Source organism: Venturia canescens, chromosome 3, assembly GCF_019457755.1.
Source record: "Venturia canescens isolate UGA chromosome 3, ASM1945775v1, whole genome shotgun sequence".
NCBI classification, from domain to species: Eukaryota; Metazoa; Arthropoda; class Insecta; order Hymenoptera; family Ichneumonidae; genus Venturia; species Venturia canescens.
The window spans coordinates 10,232,894-10,259,524 of record NC_057423.1 but is presented as its reverse complement, the minus strand read 5'-3'; the positions used below and the strand labels follow the sequence as shown (position 1 = coordinate 10,259,524).

Sequence of the window (26,631 nt, the reverse complement as noted above, 5' to 3'; positions counted from 1 at the left end):
AGGTCAGTTACCTGGCTTCATAAACCCAGTCGGAATTTATTCGAGTCTTTACTCCCCGCCAGCGATAAGTCTACGCCTCGTATCAAAGCTAGTGACGCTCGTGAGGAGCCTTCGAACTCACGTTTTACGAATATTCAAATCGAACATCTTCATACGAAGCTCGTGGCCAATCCAGCTATTTTCGCACAACTTTTACTCGCCACTGTACCCCAGAATTCAGATCCCTGAGCGTTGGATACTCGAGCATAATAATTACGATAATTAGACCCAAGGAACGAGATTTTCTTCTCGTTTTGCTCGTCCGAAATCGTCCCACATCGGGCCTGTTTCGCTCGGAATCTTTTTGTCGTCAGCCTCCGCATGCAGGCGTACGTGTACGAATAAATGATAAACGCAGATGAAAGAAGCGATTATCGATTCACCTTGCCCGGTTACAATGAAGCACCCTGGACGAGTGAACGAGGCACTTTTTCTCTCCGCCTAACGAGGACGACTGCGATCACCGCGCGGCATATAATTGCAACGAAATTAGTCCCTGATTATCCGCGAGCGAGCGATAGCCCCGTTTATACTCTCGCAAACATATCGCGCAGAGGGAGAGTTCAGCAAGTAATTTTAGTTTCTCACCTCCGATTCTTGAACCGTGGTATGGCAGTCGCGGAGCTCTCGTTCTACTTACGATTTTGCGAACTCGTATTTATAAACGACGAGCCGACGAGGACCGAAGCCAAAAACAAAGGCCCAGATTTGGGGACGACGAATAGAAGCGGTCTTTGTAGTCAATATTTTGACCCGACGATCACTCCTTTTAAGCGGACGAATATCTACTTCGAAACCGCCGAAGTAGTGGAGCGACAAGGATCGTGGTCGCGTGGGTCGGCGATCACAGTTTCGATAGCCACGGACGATAAAACTCGAGAAAAAACTTGGTCGTCCGACCCACTGTCAACAAGCACTCGCTCCTTCTCGAAAATCTGAATTTTCTTTACTTTCTTTTTTCGTAATAAAAAAGCATCGTCGGAAAGCGGAGTCGAAAACTCGAGGAATTCCCATTGTTTTTCGAGCCGCCCATTGCAACGGAGAGTAATTAAGCTGGATTTCTGTCAGATTTCAAAAGTAAAACGAACGAGCGACGCTTTTCTAATGGCTTGAAGAAGTATTTATTAGTTACCAGAACGAGTTTCAGTATCCAAATCATTCAGCCGAGCCTCGAATGCTTCTTTCAGTCACTTTTTTCTTCCACTTATCCCGCAGCCGTCAAGAACTTTTACTCGGACTCGTCGTCACCTGCCACATCTTGGTTATTTCACAAATTATAATCCTCCGTTTTGCTCAAGCTTCCAACATTCCCGGGCGAAATGTGACGGCGAGAAAACGAAATTTTTGTCAAGGAAAACACACAGTATCGAAGAGAAACTCACGGAACTGCGATATCGAACGAGAACGGCAACCACGAGACTAATATTTCTACGGGAATGGAGTGGAGATAAGCAAGAATCGAGAAGCTCGAGGGGGACCTCCTCGTGCCCGAAGAACTCGCACTGTTTCGTATGTGGATCGCTGTACACGCACCGATGATCGCGTTAACCGTTTACGTACTCGCTCACCGGGGTTGCTACACTCGTCCACGGACGAGCAACCTTTTCAAAATTCTCTCGTTTTTCAACGCCCAGCTAAAATTCATTGATTTATGAGGCTGTCAACAATTTTTTCATTCATTTCTTCGAGGAGGGGTCCTGCTTTAAAAAGTCAAAAAAGTCGATTCTTTCAAACTCGTTAAAAATATAGAATTTCGCAATTTTTCGGCTTTTTATAGGTTCGTGTGGAAGAAAAATATGCGAAAATGAAAAAAAAAACGTTTGGAATATTGTACGCAGGTGAGAAACTTCGACGATCGGACTTGGCGCATAAACCATGTGCAAATTAGTATTCCTCGCATTAAAAAAATGTCTTTGTACTCTTGAAATATCCTTGAAAAAATACCGAAAAGCTCGCTATGGTGAGTTATATTTCCGTCTATCCTAAAAACAATCCCGAAAACAATCAATTTTTTTGACTTTCTAAAGCAGGGCTCCCCCTTAAGGAAAAAGACTTCAAGAGGGCCTCTAGTGACAGCCGAATTTTTAATGAGCAAATAGAAAAGGATATTATTGATTCGAGTTTCAATACCAAAACAGCTCATGTTCGTGGGGGCACATAATTTTGCCGTATAAAAAAGCAGGATCACTTATAATTCCGGTCATTTCTGTTTGCGTATGAATCAGAGGGGAAAATATTTAGAAACTCCAAAGGATTGAAAACTTTGTTTTTTTATCATCAACGTAGAATCTTCGACGAATACGGTTGCCAAGTTTCGAAGTAAAACTTGAAGTACTTTCGATAATGGCGACAAAACTTTAAGTGTAAAAGTGAAGAGAATATCGCCCGATCTCCAAGATGGACTTGCTTTGGCCAGTTTAAAATCTTTTCTTTTTTAAATACTTGGCACAGAGACAGAGCTGCGTCTCTGGATGGATTTTATCATTGAGCTGTATTCGAAATTTCAAAAATCCCTCCTGTCAGCCCAATTTTGGTACAATAATATATTCACAGTTCAAATTTCAACACAATCAATTGAATAGTGCAGCAGGAATCAGCTTTTAAAATTTCGATGCGCGTATATCGACTGAGCCATCGCCTTAAATACATTAGAATTCGCGACGCAATGTCAATTTTCATCAGTTTTTCGAATCCCGTAAAAGAGCGCTGTAACCAATGTTCACAGACGAAGAAACCTTATTTTAACGTTGTTACCGAGTGATCAGGGACAAACGAATGTTCTTGGTGACTAGAATAAAGATTGGGAGCTCGCATTTATCAGGAGAAACGAAAACGTGCACGAAAAATAAAGTCTGATTGCTATATATTGAAGCATAGATACGAGATAAAAAGGAAAAAAAACGAAATTAGCACTTGAGAAATCGATAAGAAGATAGTTTCGGAAAAGTGTTGCGCTGCCTTTATATCTCCGCAGCCAGGATATCGGAATTACACCGAACGTTCACACAAACTTTCTTTTACGTTGGTATCTTGCGAAAAAAACAATTGTGGAACACGATTCTCGATAGTACGTTCGTGTGTGCGAGAAACACCTAATTGTGAACAGTAGCACGAAATCGCTGATAAAAGGTATCGAATGACAGCACGAAATATATTTCTATAAATATCCTCTGAGCGTACACCGAAGTCGAATGTGTTGAGGAATTTTTGAAAATTCGTTATTACAATCTCTGGCTGTGGGATTAAGGAGGGGGAAATCGATAATCGAAGTATTTTCAGTGACCTTGAAATTCCATAATTGACTAAACGATTGGCGCGTTGCTGTTGATCCTGCTTTTGTGTCTTTGCAACCATCCTTTCCTTCGTTTTACCTGACAATCTTTATCGATTACCTACAAGAATCATCGAAACTTGACGATGCTGAAGTTTGCAACGTTGAAATCCAACAAAAGTAATTTCAGTAATTCTACAATTTTGTTCTCTAACGAATTTGCAATTCGTAGTTTTTCAACCTACACCAACGATTTCGTGAAATAAAAAATTAGTAAATTACAAATGTTTTTTTCGTTAAAGTCATTGGGCTCCAATGACTGAGCTGTAAATTTCCACTCAAAGTTGATCAAGGTAGTTCATGCACGAAACGATTTTCTTAAGAAAGTCTTGAAATTTACAGAGTTTAAATTGGTAGTCGAAATGAGTAGTCATATCAAATTTTAAAAGGTTCGTCTGATTGGTTATTTAGATAAACGTGTTTAAATATGAAGATAAATACACAAGGGTATAGGAATTATGCGTAAAAAATCGTTTATCTTTCCATATAACGAATGAACGCTTCTTACAAAGTTTATAAAAAAGTACACATTAACAATGAAGTATATAACAAAGGTCTGGGACAAAATTCGAGACGATTGTCTTACCAGTAATAAAGATATATTAAAATTAAAGATTGAACGAAATTAGAAATGAACACTCGTAACCTCACATTTTTTTTCGGCATTTTGTTTCTTCTTGGCTTGGCCCATTCCTGTCATGGCCTTCTATCTTTTTATTAACACTTTTTTCTTCATCCATTTCCCTTTGTGTCTTCCCTTTACACTATCTGAAGGGATATTTTTACATAAAAAACTAGTATTCTAGCTAGGGACGAATGAAATTTGGGGTTCTGTCAGTGATTTTGACGGCTTGTAATTTAATTCGTCAAAAAATAAGTTGAAAAAATGTATTTACTCTGAATTAATAAAACTCTGACGTTAATTTAAAGTGACAATATCTTTAATCAGGAAATAAAAATCGAGCCAATTTAGACACCCATAAAATACGATCCTACGGGCATGATCTACCTCGAAGCCAAACAAAATTTGAGATAATTTTACCGTAAGATCGTATGACGCTGAAGTTTCCAACGTTGGAGTCCAACGAAATGATCGAAAAAAACTCTCCAATAATTCCAGTAATTCTCCTATTTTGTTCCCTGCCAAATTTGCGATTCGTAGTTTTTCAAGCTGCACCAACGATTCGTGAAATAAAAAATTGGTGAATTACAAACGTTTTTTTCGTTCATTTCGTTGGACTGCAACGTTGGAAACTTCAGCGTCATAAGATCGTAAGCAGCAATGCAGATCGGGCGATTTTGAAAAACGTTTAAATTTCAGCAATAGCCACATTTTGTATTATTATAGACATCCGCAGCCTCACAGAAGCGAGTGTACAAGAATGTTATAGTCTTACGTTAGCGATGAAAGGCCGTATATAGTCGAACTAATCACGTTCTCGTAATCTGCATAATGGGCGATGCCTCTCGCGGTAAGAGAATCGCAAAACAGAAGACACGTTCCGGCAAGATGGGCGCATTCGCTGCTGGTACATGGAAGCGTGAAGCACGTATATGCGAGCGCATACATATATTTATAGACGCGAATATTCTCCTGGCAAGTAAAAGGGCACAAGTAAGCTGGCGTAACGCGCAAACCCGAGGCAACCGAGGCTTTTTTCCCTCCGTGAGACCATCCAACTTGGCATACGTGGCGAATAATTTGATGAATAAACGCGCCTCGTCCAAAGCGTGTCCGAGGAGGATGCTTTCTCGAGGTACGGTATTCAGTAAGTTAACGAGAAAAGGCTCGGAAGAGTGTGCATGCGCGAGTGTCCGTGTGTGCTCTCCGGCATTTGTGATTATACACAGCGATAATACCGTTACGGATATATCAATTAATCACAATCAGAGTGATGCACGACTTTTGTGGCCCATGACTGATTGAAAGAAATTTTCAACCCACCGAATAGTCCAAGCTCCGACTTTCCGCAAGTTTGAACAAAAGAAAGAACGCGAGGAATCCGAGAAGGAAAGAGAAACGAGGAAGATGGCGATAAAGGGACGAAGCGAGATGGAAAATATAATGAGAAGAACGAAGATTCGAGTGCACCAGGATCCACGTGGTTGCCGCCCGGAAATTCCGGCAGCCACGATCTCCAACTGCACCAACTCGCTCGAGTTTCTCCCGCCGTAACAATCGTCTCCTCTTTGTTCGCCTCTCGTTGCACATTGCTGCACGATTCACATCCGATTTTCTTAATCTTTTAAAGAGCCCAGAGGACGCGAGACCGGGACGGTCTCCGGGCGGCGCGATCGAAGATCCGTAACGGTGCTAACTCAATTCTTATAATTACTTGGGTTAACGACCCCACAACTCGACTGTATCAAAATTTTCTTTGCAGCGCGTTCGTTGTGCGAGACTAGCGCTGCGAGGAGTGTGAACGAATGAACCGTTGCTGATTTCAATATTGTTCTTCGTAGTTGTTGACTTATCGAGTCTACTTTTGAAAGGAGCTTGGAATCGAGTGCCCGAAAATGTCAAATTCGAAATGACTTTCTGTAGAAATGGGACAGCAGAACGCTGATCAATGGATTCATCTCTTTCGTCGGGTTTGGTTATTGGAGCACGAAGAAACGATGGGAGTTCACTGCACTGACGAAACAAATTGTTCACTCAACCGAATCCAATTTTTGTTGGACCAAAATTTGGAGGAACGAAAGACTGTTGAGTAGCAAATGATTTTTTCTCTATCGGACCAAATCGTGGGAACTTCATCAACGAAATAGAAGCCGAGTGATTTTCATCGGACAAATCGTATCGTTTATTTGCTGACGCATGCTTTTTAGTTGCTTTGACATACGTTCGAATATCAATTGTTAAGTTGTCCAAACCGCGATCGGTCAGGATCAATCCGATGACATTTCGTTGCGCGTTAACATGAATTTGTTCAGATGCCCGATTCGTCCGGGCAATAAATTGTCTCGAGACTCGCCGATCGTTTTTTTGCCTCTGAAATATTTTCTTGCCATTATCGAACACAATATTTCGGTTCAGACGACGTTTCTTTCGAAAATTCTTTTTTCAGTGCAGAGAAAAATTCCTTTTCATGGGATTCGAGACCACGGATTACTTGGGATGAAAGAAATGACGAAATTCCGAGAGCGAACGTTCGTTTTTTAAGATCAATCAAATTTTCACACACTTTCAATTTTCAATATACGATGCAGGCGCACGTCCCCGCGGTGGGAAGGGCCTGCCGAGCGTGTACGAGCATAAAATTCATTCTTTTTTCATGTCGAACGCCATTCCCATAAATGAATTTATCGAGTGATAGAGAACAAAAGGGCATGTCGAACGCGATTGAAGAAACGTTGAGTCATGTAGGCCAAGTTTCGTGTTTTAGGATCCCAGTTGAAGTATCGCTGAAAAAAAGCGACGAATCATGATTGATTCGTCGGAAAATTTTGAAACAAAAAGTTAAACATATGCACACGATCGAAGATAAGAAAATTGAACGTTATTTAATCAGCTTCGAGCGAATAAATTGACGCTGATAAACTTTACAGCATATAATTATTATTTTAATTAAAACTCGAATACGTCGACGTTAATTGGTCTGACTTTTGGAATTTCTATTTTTTAGGGAGCCTTCAAGGTCCCTCAAAGGTCATCTCAGTTTTCTCAGGTCGTTAAAGGTCTCTGAACAGCGACCAAGAAAAACTGCTTTTCCATTCGACCAGGAGACGAAGTTACTCTACGATTGAGCTTAAAATACTTCCGGATTGGAACTCGGAGCCAATCAATTTTTCACTCCCTTAAAAAAGCGATTAAACAGTCATTCGTGAAGGGAGTTTTCACCCGAAGATCATCATTGCTCCTAACTTAAAGGACTCCGGGTCACGTCGATGTTTTATTTGCGGAAGAGGAACAGAAGTTTTGACATCTGAAACTTTGAGACCGGTTCGGCGGCGTCAATTCTCGCATCGTTCGTTACTCCGTTGAGCGGAAATTCTCATCAACGGATCGCTGAGCTTTACGGAATACCTGACTGCGTATACGTGTAAATATGTAACTCAACATTTCCAGGATTTAACCAGTGCAAAGTCGAGTCGACTAAAACATTTTTCTCAAACTTTTCGTCTCTATTTTTTTCTTCTTTTTTTTTATTGACAATATTATAAGCAACAATCTGTTCCGTGGGGAATATTCAATAATTGTGCTGTGCGATTAAATTGCTCGATTTTTCTTTATAATTTAGAATCGATCCCCCGTCTAGCGATGATTGCATTTGCCTTCGATGATCTTACATTTTTTTATTTCGTATTATTCGTCTGCTTAATTAATCAGGTCCAGAGGCTTCATCCGTTCCAGTCTTCTATTTCATTGGTTCGATCGAGAAGCTTGCGAGCCAGTGCATTTACATGTTTTTGGAGTCTTTGTGTGTTCTTCGATGGTTGATTGACATTTGGCGTTTTCAGGCCATTTTGTACAGTTTTATGACTCACATGCAGGGAGAAAACGGATTCTATCATGTTCTATACGCCATAGCAAAAAGACCAATACCCATACCCTTTATTAAAAAGACTCGAGACTCTTTTTCTCTATAAGCACAGTAAAAAATGTTTTCAGTCACTTCAAATGGTTATATTGTAAAGCATGCTTGGACAATCCTGAAAAAAATTAATTGTATGGTTAAATGTCACACGTATTCGGTGTATATTCGTGTATTTATCGTAGAATTTACTACGCTGACTGTGAAAATTTGTGATTTACATAAAGTTGCTATTGACATAAAGCTGCTTGAAATTCGAGGGACGAAAAATAGGAAAATTCAAAAAAAACTACACTGTTTGTAATCGGTGCCTGAATACTTTGAAAATTCTTGAAAAACCATAAAAAACCGTTTTCTCCGTGCAGTACGGCGTATTTGCGATTTCGTCTCAACGAGTAGAAAAATAATATTGATACATTTCGAAATGAGACGTTTGACCTTAATTGAGCGATTTTTCATACGCGAACACTGAAAAATCAATGTTTTGATCGACTTTGTAGAAAAAACTGAGAAATCTGATAATCGAAATGATTTTTGCTCAATTGTTTTTCGCATTTGCTCGTTTCGTGTCAAACCTCCAGCAGTTGCGAGCGTAAAGTGTAAAAATTGTATCGCAACGTCGAATGTACTTAAAGTGAAAACAAATTGACGAATTTTCGTTGCTCCTCGATCTAAAATCAGTTCGATAAATGATCTGTAACTGCTAGCATCTTCCCCACCAGGATAAAAGACGACCTTGCGTCATTGCAGAGAAACGGAAGCAGAGGGGAGCGCCCGCGACGCGATATAACGTATGCGGACTCGATAAGGCGGTCGAATAATGCGGAAGGGATCGGCGAGAGGTTGCTAAGTCGATTCACTCGGTGCAGTTGGCGTGATACAGGCCCCATATATACGAGAGCTCTGTTCTCTTACAGCTTACACTATATACGTGTGCATAGGTTAGAAAACCAGGGACTAGAGTTATTTATACACCTGCCCTCACACACGTGCCTGTTGAGCAAAAGCCTCGAGTTCGACGAGACTCGCGATTCTCTCACGAATCTCTCCCGCGACTGCTTTTCGGCCTCTCGGCCATTCCACTCCAAATTACACTCACTTCTCAACATCTCGAGCCGTTTATCACATCGATATCTAACGCTCGTTTTATGTTGAGGAAAATAAGTGAGATCGTTAGCTTCTGAAATCGCGTATTTTTCAGTCCCCGAAATTCATTATCGATTTCTACAATATTTTTATAGCTCGAAATTTTTCATGAGGAGTGTAACGCGCTGGTTTTTTTTCGTAAATTCTCAATAATCTCGCGGCTCAGTGTTCCGATGTTTCATCGTTATAAAAACATGAGCGTGCGTCGCACCGGAATTTCTATTAAAATGAGAGGAATCTTACGCCATGGCAATTACGGCTGGTGACCAATTAAGTTTTCGGGATCGAAACGTCTCGCGATGCGCGTAATAAGGCCAGTTATGAGAATAAATAAACGATCAATTCTGCGGTCAGAGACGAACGCGACACCGTCTTTTCCAGGGCGCTTACGTCAACGATGGAATAACTGGAGACGAAAATGCCCGAGGAGTGACCCGGAGGGAAATATAAGCAGTTAATTGAGAGAAAACACATTTGCGGAGGCGCGGCCACGTTCGCTGAGGCTTCAACACTTTGTGTGAACCGTCAGAGTAAACGCACACGCTCCGAGCTTTCGGAGTCGGAAAAGACCGGGGATTTTTCGAAGCCGAATCCAAGGAACGCGCCATTGATTATTCGGGCTCGAAAAATCCCTTAAAATCCTGGAAACATCGACTTCTCATTGGCTTTTCGAAAATCGCGATCCTCGGATCGATGACAAAAAAAAAGTCGCGCAAGACCGACTTTCCGCTCGACTCTCATAATTAGAGAATTCATAAAATCTATAATAAAACGTGACACACAAATGCGCTCGAAATCGTTGACGAGTGACGAAGGGTCCATTTCTAATGCGATGATCCAGAGAATCTCCTGCGGCCACAAGCGTGGGCGCTGCGCGATCGAAGCGAGTACACGTTGTGAAAGTTTGACGAATATTGTTCAACAGGATCGAGAATTAAACGAAACTGCCAAGTGTTGTTTACAATGTTCTCACGAGCGAACACTATATACGTACAAATATAAATATATTCGTCGATTACTAGCAAATAAAAGGTCGTAAATCGAGCGATATAAGTGCTCGATAATGTCAGTTACTCCTTTTTCTTTCGTAATACCTGTACGGATACGAGTGTAATATATAATATCGAATAAAGATAGGAATAATAACGTACCGTTTGTAATCCACCCACCAAATCACCCACGCATCTCTCAAGTCTCGTTCGAGAGCGAGGCACGTTATAAAGTACGAAGAAAAATTCACGTCTGCATAAATTTCTCGTAGCAAAGGCGACTCGAATGACTTTCGTCGGTGGGGTTCTCACCTGCGTGCATCGTTATTGTTGTACCCTTAAAAAATCCTAAATTCTTCTTCAATTTTTAGCACTGCGATAATGCATACATTTTTAAATGAGAATTCTCTGTTGAATCTCTGATGTTAAAATGTGGGATTACGTTTGTGGAGTATGGAAGCAATAATCTGAAAAAAATGGACGACAATTATTCGGAATAATTATTCTTCGATGCGACGAACTCTGACCCGTTTTTCAATGGTCTGGCATCCGAATTCATTGAGCCATAACTGATTGTGAGTCGAGATGAAACGTAATTTTAAACGAATTATTCGATTCGTTGTGGCAACACCAAATACAATTGTCCCTCTCGTTGGGTATAAAGTGAAAAAGTAACGATTTTGTACTGAAAATTACTCAACTCAAATATTTCAAGGGAAAATACCTTCGCGATAACATCCCATATAAAAATAAGAAACGGGCTAATAGGGACCGTGAGCAACGTCTACAGTGCCACTGCGTGGCCAATCCCAAAACTTTTTAGGTCCAATTTGTAACAGGCGCATATATGGGAATTATTAATTTTCGCATTATTTAAGGCAGTTCATTTGGTAATCGAATTACGGCATCGATCGCACTTTTTTTTGAGCCCAATCGACGGAGTTCAATTTTGTCGAGTTCTCAAGAATTTCGTTATCGAATAAAATCGTGCGATTTTTGCTTCCAGGAGCAGAAAAAGTTTCGCTCGGAGATTTATCGAGTCCGGGCTAATCTCGAGCCAGCAGACGACGAAGCTGTCAATGACTTGTCTCAAGACTCTCAAGTCTCTTTATTATGGAGGTGGCTCGAGTCGGGCTTGCTAAATGAAAAATAATTGAATTTTTATGACAAATAGATTCAGCTAATTGTTTATTCCGAATGAGAAAGATTATTGAAGGAAAAAAAGTTTCTTGGCGAACGTGGAATCGTTATACGTCTGCGTTGTTCCGCGTCGTGTCTCGCAGTCGCATTCGAGAGGCCTTTGGCCACGGTTCGGGTAAATTTATTTTGATTGACGTATTAAATGCGCCGAGAGGGCGCATTCATAAGCTCGAAACGTCGCGGAAGTGACTCGAGAGAGTAAAACGCGTCGTGGTTTCACGATGGGAGAGAGACTCGTACCGAGAGTGAATGCGTGAAAAATATAAAGAAAAAAACAACCGAGAAGATGCAAAGAAACCATAAAAAATGTGTTTGACGACGCGACCTCGGGGTGGGAGCGAAACGCTTTCGTAGAAATTCGCCCACCGCCGAGATATCTCAGCAGCTCGGTACACACGAGAAGTGAGAACTCGACGACTCTGTGCGCGTTACCAGCAATCTTTTCCCGAAGGAAGTACCGAAATAGAAAAGAGCGCGGAGTTTTGTGGAGAAATTTTGACGTTTTTATGGGTCCATTTAACGTTCCTGTGCCCTGTTTCATTCCGTAAACTTGGCTTTTCCTTTTCATTCGTACGAACGTGTTTTTAATCGACAAAGCTTGCTTCTTCGATCCCATCAAAATACACGCAATGTTTTTCCCCAGCGTTGATGAATTTTCCCTCGAAATCTGTCATTTTTCCCGTTTTCCCTCGTTTCGTAAATGACGAATAATTAGTGATAGCCTGGAGTAGCTCGCACTTGTTTTTCTCCGGTGACCACGTGGGTGCGGACTCCATTCCACGAGCCCACACTCGCTTTCGAGAATCCTGATACGTGCACGATCGCGTAAGATATCCACACGCACATATGTGCGTGAAGGTGACGAAAAAAGCTTGAAAAAAACGAACGAAAAACGCGGCGGGTCCAGCATTCGCGATAAAGTTATCCAGCTCGAGAGCAAACGCTCGCGCGCGTTCATTGCGAGCACGCGATTACCATGGAAAATAAAGAGGTCGAAAAATGGTACGCGGGCACATTGAAAAGCCCGTGATTTTCTTCGAAAAGCAGCTCCGTGAAGCAGCCTCGCTGCTTCACCTAATCTGCTAAAATACACATTCACGCTCCGAACAGAAGAGATAAATGATCCTGTACGGCTAAGGAAATTCGTGATCCATAATCATGAGGAAATTGCCAGAGGAATGAAGAATTATGAATTATCTAAGAACTCGGGAGTGTACACGGAAGATTTACTGTCTATAATATTACGTGCGTTACGTGTGCTCTCCTGGAACGTCTTACACACGCATATTTCAAGCTCTCGTGCGCGGGGTACTCGCGAGATATTCACGCTTTGCTCTAACGGGAGAAGAATCTTCGGCAAAAGGAATAATAGCGCGGAGAAAATGTTTGTTTTCTACTGCGCTAACTCACTCTACGCTTTGAGCCGAGAGTCTCAATTATATTCGCGGAATATTTATTGACCGGAAGATGCGCCTGCCTCGCCCAAATGCCCCCGCCCCTGCGTGCCTCGCTCTCTTCTCTCGTTTTGATTTGGTCTCCTTCCCTCTCCCTCGCTCTTTCTGTCACGGGTTTCATGATTTTCCGCCCCCGCGCCCGAGAACAAACCCACGTCCAGACACATCAGCGTCGCACAGGCGTCCTGGTCACGGGAGCATTACGATTTCGTAACTTGAATGAAATTTTTTCTCTCCAGACTTTTCGCAGCGGTTCTCAGTCCAACACTTCTCGTTGCTCCTCGCAGAAACTGACGCCCAATTAACGCACGGGGCAAACAATCGCTGCGGAGAGGATGAAATACCACCGAAAAGTGCTGGCTGGAGGAGTCGCGAATAGAAAAACCAGCGAAACCGAATCGGTCCGGATCTGCAGGGCTTGCCACCGGGAAAAGTAACGCCCAAACTCGTGAGTATCGATACAAGCGACAATCGCCGAAGGCAGAAGACTCGGAGGGCATCCGGACAGGAGATCAACGCGGGCCAAACACGTGAAAAGTAAAAGAGGGAAAGTGAACCTGAATTAGAGAGAGCATTGCCGATCGAGTGCTCCTGCTTCGTCGACGAAACGGAAGGGCCGGTCAGCCGGTCGTCGGGTCCATAAATTACAAAAAGCGAGACGCTCATGCCAGGTCATTAAAGAGAAAGAAACTGAGAGAAACTATAAAATGCCTTTGGGAAGTTTCACGTGAGAAAACCTCGGGAGAAGGGTCATTCGAAAACGCTTCATTAAATTGGGCTTGAAAAATCCTCTCGAATTTAGTCGTCGTTCGCTTGAAAGCTGAAGAGAAAAACGAATGCTCGACGAAACGTTTCCTTTCGCAACGAACCCGATGAGAATAAAATTTACAACTCGACAAAAAATTCTAGGCACGACAATTATGATAGATTTTTTCTTCGACTGGAAAATCATTCAAAGTTGAAGTTTACCGACCGGAATTTGGTCCCTTTTTCGTCACGCGTACTCCTCCAGTCGTGTTCACTCTCGAATCTTGTTGCCGGACGTCAGTTTTAATCCATAATCTCGGAAACGAAGCGTATCAGTCGCAGGAGTCGTAAAGATAGCGACGCGAGATTTATCGTTTTAGCTGAACGTCTGGAAACGTTTGTGTCGAAATCCGCTCGCGTTGTTGAATATTTTTTATTTTCTATTCGATTAAAGTTTAAACGAAAATGCGTGAATTTTGACGAGCAAAATTCACCCTAATCGTGCCCAATGATCAGGCTCCTCTGATCGTCCGTCCAGGGGAGAAAAAGTTTGTTCAAATTAGTCACAAATCTTAAGGCTGATCGCAGAGAAAGGCGAACTGGTTCGATGCTTTTTGAAGAATCGAATCTTCTCAGCGTTTAATGCTGAAGATCGAGCGGAGTCGTAAAGTGTTAAAAATAGTCGAAGGGCCTTGGGATGCTCATTCTTGGTAATTACGGTGAGCGTGATGGCTCACCTGCATTCAACATCGTCGTGAGAGAGGAAAAAGCTGAAAAATTTATGTACGTACACCACTCGGTGCACATATACGAAAGTATGGACGTGGATATAGTTACATCGAACAAAGTGTCTGTTACAAGATTTTCAAGGACGCGTAATGAGCCCTCGGTGAGCAGAGGCGAGGGGAGATTCGAGTCCTGTGGTCTGTGCAGCTACATTGAATCGACCGGTTGGAGAACAAGACGATAAAAGAATAAGAAAGGCGAGAGGGGAGAGGCGACGGATATAGGCGACGTCAGAGAGGATTTCCGTTTGGTCACGCTTTGAAATCGGTGAGAGACGAAAAAACGGAGTGTGAGACGCGAGTTAAAATGTGGCAGGAGGCTTTGGAGGCTTCGGTGTATGGAAACTTGGGGGGAATTTATTCGAAATCAGTGCGAAAATGAATTTTCGTGAAGGCATTTGTTGAGGGAGAATCAAACTGCGCCCTGGAGCGAAGCACTGTTTGAAAAATCGCGTCAAAGCATCGATTTTTCTTCGAGAGCAAAAGTAATGTCCGATCGCGGAGAATTCGTTCGATCGAAGGGCCGAGGATCGGCAACGGCGCCAATTATGAAATGTCCTTTGCACAAAAGCGATGAGCGATTTTCTCCGGAGAGGGAATGGGGAGGGGAGGGAAGGGAACTCGGCGCTTCCGGTTGAACGGGTGCAGCTGCGGTGTCCTCTTTGATCCGAGGGAGTCGAACCCCTCGTCGTCGTGTTTTACAAATATGTAGGACTTACAGTTTTTGATCTTATTCCAGATCGCGAAAGTAAATAAGTAAGGAGAGAAGGAAATATAAGAAAAGGAGAAATATAAAAAGCCGGAGTTTGCAAGACTCACATAAACGGTCGTGACGGAGGCGTTTCTGAAGACATCCCTGACATCGTCAATTTCCAAGTCGCAGGATGTCTTCGGCGCCGTTCTCGGCGCCAGCATGACCTCGCTGGCCATTTATTCGAATGATTTTTTGTTTTTTTCGTTTCTTCGATACTCCGCGTTTGGATAAAGGCTCGTTATAAATCGGCGTATCCTGAATCTCGTTCGGTGAGTAATCCAGCAATAAAAAACTTCGCACTTCACATTTCAATGAATCACACGATTTCGTGCGTACGGAACACATCCGGAGGGGAAAACATGCGGCAAACTTTTCGAGGCACTCGTCCTGCTTCGGGTCGATAATGAACACAAATTTTTGACAAATTCACTCGACTTTTGTCTGTTGAATAATTAAGGTACTGCGAAAGCGCGCATCCAATCTTCACGATCCAATCGTCCCGGTTTGCGCACACCGCGATCTTTTCACAGGCTTTATTGAAACTTTTGTCGATTTATTACCGACCACAAAAGCATCCTTCGTTCCAAAGCGTTTGTTTTTCCTCGCTACTACCGGCCTCAGGAAAACTGGACAAAAGTAATAACCCCTCGCATCTCCCGACGAGAGCAACTCCCGGCACCGCAGAAGAGTGGCAACGAGAACGTGGCGCGCGCGAGCCCAGAAAGAACGGAACCGACTGGCAGCCACGAATAAACTACTCGCTCCTTCTCCTCGTAAGTTTGCCGTCTGCTGCATTGAGTTAGAAAAAATACAAGCTCCGAGGGAGAGGAGAATTTAGAAGGAGACTGAGAGGAGGCATACGCGAATTACGTGGGCGAGGGAGAGAGAGAACAGGCGAGAAAAGGAGAGGGAAAGAAAAGATGAAGAGAGCGTGTGCCAGTCGAGTCTTGATTCCCGAGCAAACAACACCAGTTTATTGTGCTGCGTCCGTGAGTCAGCTGGCGGCGCTCTATGCATCGGATACGAGCGAGGAAAAGGAGGGCTACGCACGCATCTGTACCGCGACACGCGTAGGCTGCAGCTTTGCTCGCAGTGCTTTTCATTATTTATTATTTTCGTCATGATTGTGCTGCTCCGAGGTATCGAAGTTTACATCACTGGAATGCCGACCAGATATTTCATTCGATTTTCCTAATTCATTCAATTTCAATTAATAATTCATTCAATTTCAATTTAAGGAGTTTCGGTACAGAAGTCAAAATATTAAGAAATTGAATGACGCTGAAGTTTCCAACGTTGGAGTCCAACGAAATGATCGAAAAAAACTCTCCAATAATTGCAGTAATTCTCCTATTTTGTTCCCTGCCAAATTTGCGATTCGTTGTTTTTCAAGCTGCACCCAACGATTCGTGAAATAAAAAATTGGTGAATTTCAAACGTTTTTTTCGTTCATTTCGTTGGACTCCAACGTTGGAAACTTCAGCTTCGTAGAAATTGATCAAATTTGGTGATAATGTTCTTCAACATCAAGTGCGAAAACTCAATTTTTTTCAAAATTTTTTTCTACTTAGTTATCGAGTAATTACGCATTAAAGCAGATTTCTCATGCCCGGAATGTATACCTCTATATATGGAAACGCTATGCTTATACACGTAAACTTTAGTGATCAATTACTCGATAACTGTGTAGAAGAAAAATCTTAAAAAATTTGTGTCGTCAAATTTGGCACTAAAGAATATGTTCACCAAATTTTATAAAATTCTGAACTTTTTGAATTTTTGAATTTTTTTAGCATGGCAACATTGTATCGCCTGTACCGAAACTCCTTAATGAAAATTAAAATTTTTTTAAATTCAATGAACAAAAAATAAATTGAAATAAAAAATTGATTAGACAACATTTTTAAATCAATAATTGATTAAATTTGAAAAAGTTTGATTAATTCAAGTACGCTCCTGTGGCGACACGTTTTCGTAACTTTGAAATTTTCCATTTTCAAACGAATCTTCGAATTGATGGATTCCGGTACGTAAGTGATTTCACCGTTTTTCATCAATTCGGATGTTGAAAAAAAGCTTTCTTACGAAGTTGTGCGAATCCTAGAAGTAACGTGATCGAAATGACATTTGAGAATGGAAACGGGGCATTGCAATTATGAAACTTCTTATGGCTCATTTTGTTTGGTCGTGCTCCAAAGCTGCGTGGTGACACTGAGCAGCCCACGCCCATTATTTACTTACGAATGTGAAATAACTGTCGAGCACGTCCTCGCTTCTTCGACGATCTTATTCAGCATGAATTGATTTTACAGCTGACTGTGAGAAAAAAAAAGTATTTTCCAGAACGAAAGCATCCATAAAACGTGGCTTCGAAAAAAGGCGAAGAAAGTTAACGGATTTTCGATATTAGAGTTTCCGAATGAGGTTTTCCATCACACGTACGTAATAAACGACAGCAAATGGTTTCCTCTAACGCCCCCGAAGAGACGTTTTCTCTGCGGAGCCTCTTTCTGACCATTGCGGCTGCGTTTTGCCGCGGGAATCTCATACGAGCGTAAAAACGCGAGAGTAAACTCTGGATAGTGAATAAAATACCGAAGGTTTCGATATTCCCGAGAGTTGTGACAAAAAGCCAGGGCACCGAGTCCGGAGAAGCGAACGAGTGAATGAAAAACCGAGTACACCGGGCACATGTTCCATTCTTAGCGATATAAATGTACATATATTTGTATGGACGTCGCGCGACACCCACGTCGACAGTGGGACACGACCATATTGGGCTCAATCGCAACGAGGGAACATTTTTTCCCTCTGAGTGGTTAAGAACAAAAAATAAAAATAGACCGAAGATTAATACGAGCCAAGAGGAGTCCTCTTGGTGAGGAGGACTGGAAATCGAATGGAAAATGTTTTTTTTTTTTTTGAGGGAAATATTGATGTGGGAAATTCTGTTGGAAATGAACGTTTTTCTCGACTCCCAGAACCCAATCGGTGAAAAAAATTGGAAAATTACTGGAATTATTGGAGAGTTTTTTAGACCATATTTCGTTGGACTCGAACGTTGCAAACTTCGTGGGCTCAAACGTGTTGACGGGGACTAGCTGATTTTATTGATATTGGCCTCATAAATGGTGCGTTTGGTTCATCGGTTATTGTAGAAAATAAAGTGTGCGGGAGCGAAAAAGTACGAGAAAGGAATCGTCACTTCTGTATGCAAAGAAATTTACAACAGAAAATGCGAATTCAAGCTTTGAAAAATCGTCCTAATTTTCTGCTGTTAAGGAAGTTGAGGCATTAGAATGAAAATGATGTCACCGCTTTTAAACCGATTGCATCTTATAAAGTGAAGTGTAAAAAAAATCAGTTAAATTTTCAGACAGTTTAGGAGCGTCGTTGCTGAGAAAAATCAATAACAATTTGGGCCAAATAACATGTAATCTTATGGAAGTCAAGACACATTCGGTGATATCTCCGTTAAAAATGATGCTAAAAATATGAAATTTTTTGGGCAACATGAGCAAGGCTTGCCGAATAATGTCAATTTTTTCAGATTTATTAGGAGATTTGCTGAGATTATATTAATAATAATCCGTTTTCCCTGCAGTTTTTTGAGGCTAGGATCGTCACTGTTCGTGTTTTCGACTGAGCTTTCACCAGTTTTTCGTCTTTTTTTCCCCAACTTTTCTTTAAAGTGTATGCAACATTGCCAAACTGTAAACTGGCCTAACTTTTCAAAGGTACAGGTCATCACTTTTGGGTAAAAAAAATGACTGTACAGCCTCAACTTCCTTAAGACTTTCGTGCGATTCATAAAATCAGAGTGCGTCGAATCCACGTGCACGAAAGACGAGAGCTCAACTCTCACAGCTCTGTTAGACACGTGAGTTCTTAAGATAACGAAACCATTGCATAAGAAAGAAGAAGAAGCAGCAGCGAAGAACAAGCGGGCTGGGTTCACCGGCCGGCAACTGGAGAGTCTAGATTTCCACAAGTATTTTCTCTTTTTACTTACGAGCGAAGAATTATACTGGGAAATTCTATTTATAAATGATTTTCGGGGACAAAGTGCTTGTGAGAACAACGAGACGACGCTTATTTCGAAGTAACAGTTTTGCGGAGCAGTATCATCGACGAAGAAATCCCACGACGAGTTCCCCAAAGTTCAATACATTTTCGCGAGCTTTTTCTCGCGTCATCGTCTACTCCAAAAATTCTCTTGTTTGTTTTACTCTGGAGCCAAGTAAGGTTGTCACTAAAACTGGCGCAGTGTCGCACGCTGTTTTCAGTGTACTTTGAAGAGAACATCGGATAAAAATACACGTGGCACGTTGGCTCAAAAAATGTCTCAAGCTTCATCTGGACGGTCCATATAAAATCCAATTTTTATATTATTTCAAACAAATGAATATTTCATCATGAAATAATTGAGGAAAAATAGTTTGATGAAAGAGTTTAATGGAAAAATTGAAAAACAATTTGAAAAGTGCTTCTCAGCTTTTCACTTTCATCGAAGGAAATTTATGCATTCGACTCCCCTCGGCCGGAGCTCAATAATTTGTTCGGGTTGTGATTTTCTGGAAAGATATGTGATCGGAAAATAAAGCGTCGACTGTAACGTTTGGGAAACGATTTATTAGGGACTTTAATAAAATTTTCGACAAATTAGAGTCGATTTATTTATTTCTTCATTTCATTTCGTATTTCTCATTGATTATTTTGAATTAATTTCTTCATTTTTTAATTGCATTAACGCACAGAACTCGAACGAATTTTCATCAATGAAACCTGCCCCTGATTTTATGAGGAATTTGAAAAATACTTGGAACGAGGGGAGAGAGGTCCGCCAACGTCCGTGTTGTGAATCACATCGCGATATGAAAACGTTCTTGAAATTATCAAGCGAGACTAAATGACCCGAGCGATGCGCACGCGGTCTAAAACTCGATGAGTCATACGCGAGCCAGCCAAACTCAATTCTTTTATCTCGTGCGCGTTCTCGGCTGGCCGAGAACATTAATGAAAATTCGCAAATAAATCGCGTGGAAAAATGATTTTCATGGGAAAAAATGGCCCTTTTTTATCAGTGAATAATTTGGGATCGCAGCCGTCAAGGGGCGGGGTCGAAGTCCCGAAATTTGCTCGATGGATTTCGCCGCGCGTTATCTTTCGATCCGATTTTAAGGACGATCTTGGTACGCGAATTGTTCACACTGCAAATGCGAATAAATTTCGAGCAGTGCAGCGAGTGCGAATAAATTTGTTGCGATTCAATGGCGGGGTCGCCAGGAATGAGGAAATAAAGTTGTCAGTGTAAGCTATTGCCATTTTCGTTGGACTCGATCGCCGCACGAGATCGGAGCTGGCGCGCACTAGGACATTGATTCGAATAAGGAAAAATCCTGCCAAGTTCGAGTGCCCGAGTTGCTTCGATATGGCAAAACGCTCGCGATGCGATCTTGGAACACACACGCTCACGTGGGTCCAGAAATAAAGGTGCATGAGAATATGCGCGCGAGACCGGCAGCGGAAGGAACCTCGATCGCGAACCGATCGACCGTGGACTTCGATCGCGTCTTTAATGGACTGTGCAGAGCGAAACGTGTGGACGAAGGACTGCGAGATTCGTGTGCAGCAAAAAATCTGCTGCTGTCAATTTAAATCAGATTTCAATGCGAATGGACGATTTTGCTCATTCGCAGTTTTCGAGATGCTGCAAAATGCCATTTTTTTTGACTGAAGTTTGCGACGAGTCCAACGAACTTAACGGAACAAACATTTTCAATTGAGGAATTTTTTGTTTCGCCTAATTATTGGTGCAGGTTGAAAAACTACGAATGGCAAATTCGGTAGGGAACAAAATTCGAGAATTACTGTCAAGTTGAAGGTTTTTTTTTGATAATTTCGTTGGACTCCAACGTTGGGAACTTGGCCTCTCTTTTTTTTTTGGTTAACCGTGAATTTCGCTGCTTTTTCTTGCTCTGTGAGCTGAAATCCCGATGAAAATACGAGGCCAATTATGATTCGAAGTCAATTGAATCGCGAAGTCGATAGAAATATCGCGGAAAAAATCCCAACAAAACCGACGCGACAACCACCGTTTTTTAACGAGCTCGCAACTCGAAAAGTTCGTATGCGACGCGATCAACGATAACAATTATTGGGAAAGCGCGTTATCGAGGAGGAAAACCGAGGAAGAAAATGCCTGGAAAATCCAGTCGTATATTGATTATCGGATTGGGAACGAGAACGAAGGAATAAGAACGAATTTACGAATGGACCGTGCTCGTGGTTACTCCACAAACACGGGCTTTTCCATCTCAAATCGATCATCGTTCCTAGTTTATGAATGATGCTGAAGTTCCCAACGTTGGAGTCCAACGAAATGATCTAAAAAATTGTTCAATAATTCCAGCAATTCTCCAATTTATTTCCTGCCGAATTTATACTTCGTAGTTTTTCAATATACACAATTATTTTTCTGAGCACTAATTGTGAGCATTTTTTTAAAAAACTCAAAAAAATATAAATATTTGAAAAAATATTGGGCGCAAGGTTAAGATTCATGGGTATATGTCCGAGGCAGACAGGGGGCACTCCCACAACGCTCCGGTTCGCAACGGGCCGAAGATCCGGAGCTGCGTTAACGCTCCTGATTCCTTAATTAATTAAAAACCAAGACGTCAGTCTCGGTGGTTTCGTGTGTGTACGCGCGCGTTATTCGCACCCTTTTTAGTAACGAAATTTCAACGAAAATTTCGTCGAAAAATTTGTAATAATTTTGTAATAATAAATTTGTACAAAAATGTTGCTTCTCTACCAATAATATTTCTAAAATGATAAAATTATTTCGTTAAAGTAAGTTTCGTCTCTTGAAACATTCGAAAAATATAGTTGGCCCAAAGATAAAAAGAAAAATCATTTTTCAACTGAAGAAAATGTGGAAAATTGACTTTCGACGAAGATTTATCCAACAGAAATAATCAATTTTAGCGCTTTCGTAGCCTTCGTACGTGTACAGGTTCCGAGAAATAGTCGAAACACCCTAATTTCAAGAACAAAGAAATTGGATTATTTCGCGGTACGGTAAGAAAATGAAAATGAATGAGAGAAAAAAAAATGAAGTTGAATAAAATAAGAAAACTCACCAGTCTGGTGTCGTAAGCGTCGGTGTAGTGTTCCGCATCACCGGAAGGTCCAATTTGTTGTTGTTGTTGTTGTTGTTGTTGGTGATGGTCACCGTGAGCACCGGCATTTGGTCTGCGTCTTTCATCGCCCATGTTACGTTCCATCGGGACGAAAACATGGACAGATGGTACTTTGGGCAACGGCACCCCGTTTTCGTAGCACTCACTATTCGAAAATTGATGAATCCTCGATGAGCTCTCCTTTCTTAATTCTCGGAGCTTCGTCGTACAAGCGTTTCCGTATTTACCGATGTTTTTATCGTTTTCGGTCTCCTCGACGATCGGCTCTTCACCGTACTCCGTCGATTTGCCCTTAGCAAAGAGACGCGTTATCGTGTTCCACATTCAATGTTTTCAGTCTCGATATCACCAATTGCACGCCACGAGGAATGACACTTTCGAGCGGGTCCTTGATCTCTTCATTGCCAATCGTTACGTACGAAATTTACAATCGCACGTCACCTGTCACTCAACATTATTGTTTAGTACGAAAATTCTGAAAAAATATGTAAATTTCATTCTCGTTATTGTTCGTTCGTCAGAAGGATCATGAATTTAAAAATGTCTCGCAATATTAAGAACGATCGAGGCACGTATTTCCATGCGGATCGATTTATTAACGAGGCACAACGACGATCATTGACCCGACGGCTGTTGAGAGAATACTCGAATAAAAAATGACTGCAACGAGCTGGGCAAATATTTATTCTCTTGTCAAAAATACGAGATCGAATTTCGCGTATTTCTTTGTGCATTAATCAGCACATCCTTCATTTCGAGTTCTGCGTACGTACAATCAATAACTCGAGATTTATATACACAGACACATACGTGCATGCGAACGGAAACACGGACGTACAGGCTCGCGTTAAATCATTCGCAGAGATGGCTTGAAAAAAAGTACATACTATTTACGAGATTACAGAGAATTTCGAAAGCCACTCGGCACGATCACTCGTTACAGTGAATAATAACAATGACACTCGGCTATGGCGGTCACATAGTTTACGAGAGAATTTTCTTCCGATTTGCGATACACAGTAACCTCAAAACGGTCGATAAAACAGTTTTCCGTTCGAACTCTACAGGACTATCAAATACGAATTAAATATAAGATAAGAAAAAAAAAGAAGCCGAAGCAGAAATTCACCGAACAACGGGCCGAGCAACGTGACCTTTTTTAGAATGCAGGTCGCGTACGATCACCGCAAAAAAAAACGAAACGTGGACCTTCGACCGTGCACATTGTGGGGAATAATAACGAGGTGTTTCTTTTCCGTTCATCTCTTACGCGAGATTTTATTCCGAATCTTTGGATCGTTGACGAAAAAATGTCTGAAAATATACAGCGGTGTATGGGGGGTCAGAGAAACATGAAATCGTCCTCGAGGATTTTTTTTGTTGCACTCGAAAGGTTTTCTTCAATCTTGTCGAAGAAGATTTGGAAAAAATATAGAGCGAGAGGATGTAAAAAACAATGAAAAATAAACTATTTTTATCAACAAGTACACTCGGACGAGGCAACGACGAAAAACTCGTGTTGCCTCGTGGAATGTGCAAGCTCTATCGATTTTGCGCCCAAACGAAAGTGGCACGTTCTACGCTCGCGAACCCCCGCCCTCCGCACGAATCATTCGGAAGAAGATCTATCTACGGGGACACACAATTGAAAACGAACATTGTCGTTGAAAAAAAACTCGACAACACAAAAAAATAAAAGAAAAAACATTTCGCGACTGTTTTGAAAAAAAAATTGGTCTCAAGTAATATCAGGATAATGATTTTATATTCAAAAATAAATACTGAGTTTTGAGCTTCCGTAGAAAGGGAGAATCGAAATTTTTCCAGTAGCGACCCTGACGAAATGTTGTTGCAAAAAAAAATGACCGATGGGAGTGACAACACACGGGGACACTTCGAGTCCGGCTTAGATTCTCGGAAATCAGCACGATTCCGGGAAAAACTTCATAGACATGTCAGTTCAAAAATTTTTGGTCAAGAGTATCGTGGCAAAACCTCAAAAATTTTAGAAAGCTGAAAAATCAACTGCATTGAAAAACAACTTTGATTGCAGGAGAAATCCGTTATTAATTGAAAGAGATTGAAACAGCAAAACTGACGAAATGACGTTAAAAAAGGGGAAACGAATGCAAGGAGACACGAAAAATGTTGACAATCCGTGAAAAATGAAAGATATATAAATTGGTAACGAGAAAAAAGCTCTTATGAACGTTAAGAATAGAAATAAAGGGGAAAAAGAGAATACATTACGAAGTGTTTCCGCAAATGGGCGTACCTGTTCGCGACACTTTGGCTCACCGAGGTTAAGCAAAAAAGTATTATTTTCGATTGACACACGGCGGCACGTAACACTGATTGAGATCAATATGAAATCGTAATTATTAAACCACCTATTTTCGCGAGTCAAGTTTCGTAGCGCAACAGCGAATTGACAGCGGTCGAACGCGCACAAAATCTCGAGAAGAGAAACAAGGCCGATCTCTCGCTTGCAGCAGCAGCACAGGACACACAACTTTGAGGATCTCAAAACCCGCGCACTAGATGCACACAACACCGAAAACTAATGGTAATAATCCACTCTGAGCTTCTAAACGTCAGTCAATTGTAACGAATTTCTCGCTCCTCGCGGCGTATCCGTAAACTGCAGAAGTTTTGGTTGGCACGTTCGTTAAACTCGATAGGCTTTTGTAAGCTCTAAATACCACGAGACACGAAAGAACTCCATGTTCATGGCACGTTCGCCGCCGACCATAGTGAACAAAAAACCCGAATCGTTGCGCCGCGAGGGAGCGCTACGGCGAATCAGCGCAACTACCACTACTTCTACTTTTCATATATTATGGCATTATGGGTTGTATAAAATTGAATCGATAAATGTCGAGAGATCGATCTCTCGATTTTACAAAATTATGTGACGTCTGTGACAATATAAGAGAAGACGACGACGATCTCGAAGCAATTCTGCGAGAAGATAGGAATAGGAAAAAATGATAGAAATTCAATTAAAAAATCTGATGGTATTCGAGAGTCGATAATCAGCAACGACGCAGTTCCGCGACCGTCCCGTCGCTGCTGCTGTTGTCGGTTAATAATATTGAGAACTGCAAAACCGAATGAATCGAAATCCTCCAGTAGACGATCAAAAGAAACTCGAGCGCCATCTTTGAACGCTCATACACTCTAAGAAAAGTGTTGATAAGTCACATGTTCGCCTTATCGACTGTAAGTAACGCAATTCTGTCTTCATAATTTCGATGTCGACCACCAGAGCTCCAGTACAAAAATCAAACGACAAACTTGAGTTTCGAAAGATACCAATATTACAGTTTTTGATGTTTTTCAAAAGTATCTTACGACGATGATTAAATAACAATAACGATGCGAAACAAAAATGTTCGAAAACCGCCATATTCAAATATAAACAAGTATCATAACCTAAAAATCTTCGAATTCAGATTTCACTCCGTGACTGCATCATGCCCAGCTCGAGCAACGAAAAAAAAAAAGAGTGATACCTCAGTTTGGAAAACACTGAAAACACTCGTGTCGGTTTAACGGGATAGGAGCATTCCAAAAACAAAAATCATTCTACGACGATCTCGTATGGTGCTGTTTTCTATTTCTTATATTATAATATACAGAATTGAGATTGGACATGACATGACTAAATTATTTACATCTACGTAGTATTTACATGGTCAATACGAATAAAAAGGTTATGGAAAAACCTCGTCTATACACCTCGCGTAAATATAAAGTAAAATAAAAATCTACGCTAATAACCTGCACGCAACAGTCTCATTTCCAATCAGAAATGTTTGTTCCTGTTGACACTTTGACAGCGTAGAAGAACTGTGATCGCACATCGATTCGGGACATTTGAACGTACAATCTCGGGAATAGAACAGCCGAATCGGAATGAAAAAAAATATGCGTCTGTGCCAAAACATCGGAAAAACAGACTCGATTTTTTTTTCAATCCGATCGACCATGTGAAAACCATTTGAAAAAAAGACGTTTCGAAGTTCGCAACTCATTTTTTTCGTACTGGCAAGCTCGGTCGCTGTGACACATTGTTTTAACATAGTTCTCGCGTCAAACGAAAATTTCGCTGGTAGTGAAAATAGCACGCATGAAAAATGTTTTTCGAACAGAATCTCGGACGAAACTTTGTAGACAGCCCTCAAGCATTGTTTCAATAAACAAAGGAGAATTTTTTCGGTTCGCGTTAAAACTAGTGAAAATAAGATTTCCGGAAAAATTTCAATTCGAAAAGTAACAGAAAACATTAGATCCCAAGACGTTGAACTCGAGCAATTCTGTGTCATGGTGCTAAACATCAAACGAATGAATTTGCTGCCTGTGAAAGGAGAGCACACGAACGAGAACTACATTGAAATATGAATAATAATAAAAATACGTTTGCCACACGATGAAATATTGTGT

At 41.4% G+C, this 26,631-nt stretch overlaps 1 protein-coding gene across 13 annotated transcripts in view; it reads right to left on the bottom strand.

Annotated features, from left to right (window-relative positions):
* The window catches only part of Patronin (calmodulin-regulated spectrin-associated protein patronin), a 62,766-nt gene extending 37,843 nt beyond the window's left edge, over nucleotides 1–24,923 (bottom strand). For 7 of the 13 annotated variants that reach the window (XM_043415325.1, XM_043415332.1, XM_043415334.1 and 4 more), the window contains exons 1-2: nucleotides 24,461–24,923; nucleotides 22,126–22,660 (exon numbers count right to left, since the gene is read on the bottom strand). In XM_043415325.1, coding sequence (XP_043271260.1) covers nucleotides 22,126–22,509 — 384 coding nt within the window. In that variant the 5' untranslated portion in view covers nucleotides 22,510–22,660; nucleotides 24,461–24,923. Of the gene's footprint in view, nucleotides 1–15,045; nucleotides 15,514–22,125; nucleotides 22,661–24,430 lie in introns of those variants that run through there. The other 6 variants (XM_043415327.1, XM_043415326.1, XM_043415328.1 and 3 more) reach the window with 6 other exon arrangements.
* Between the last annotated feature and the right edge of the window lie 1,708 nt (nucleotides 24,924–26,631).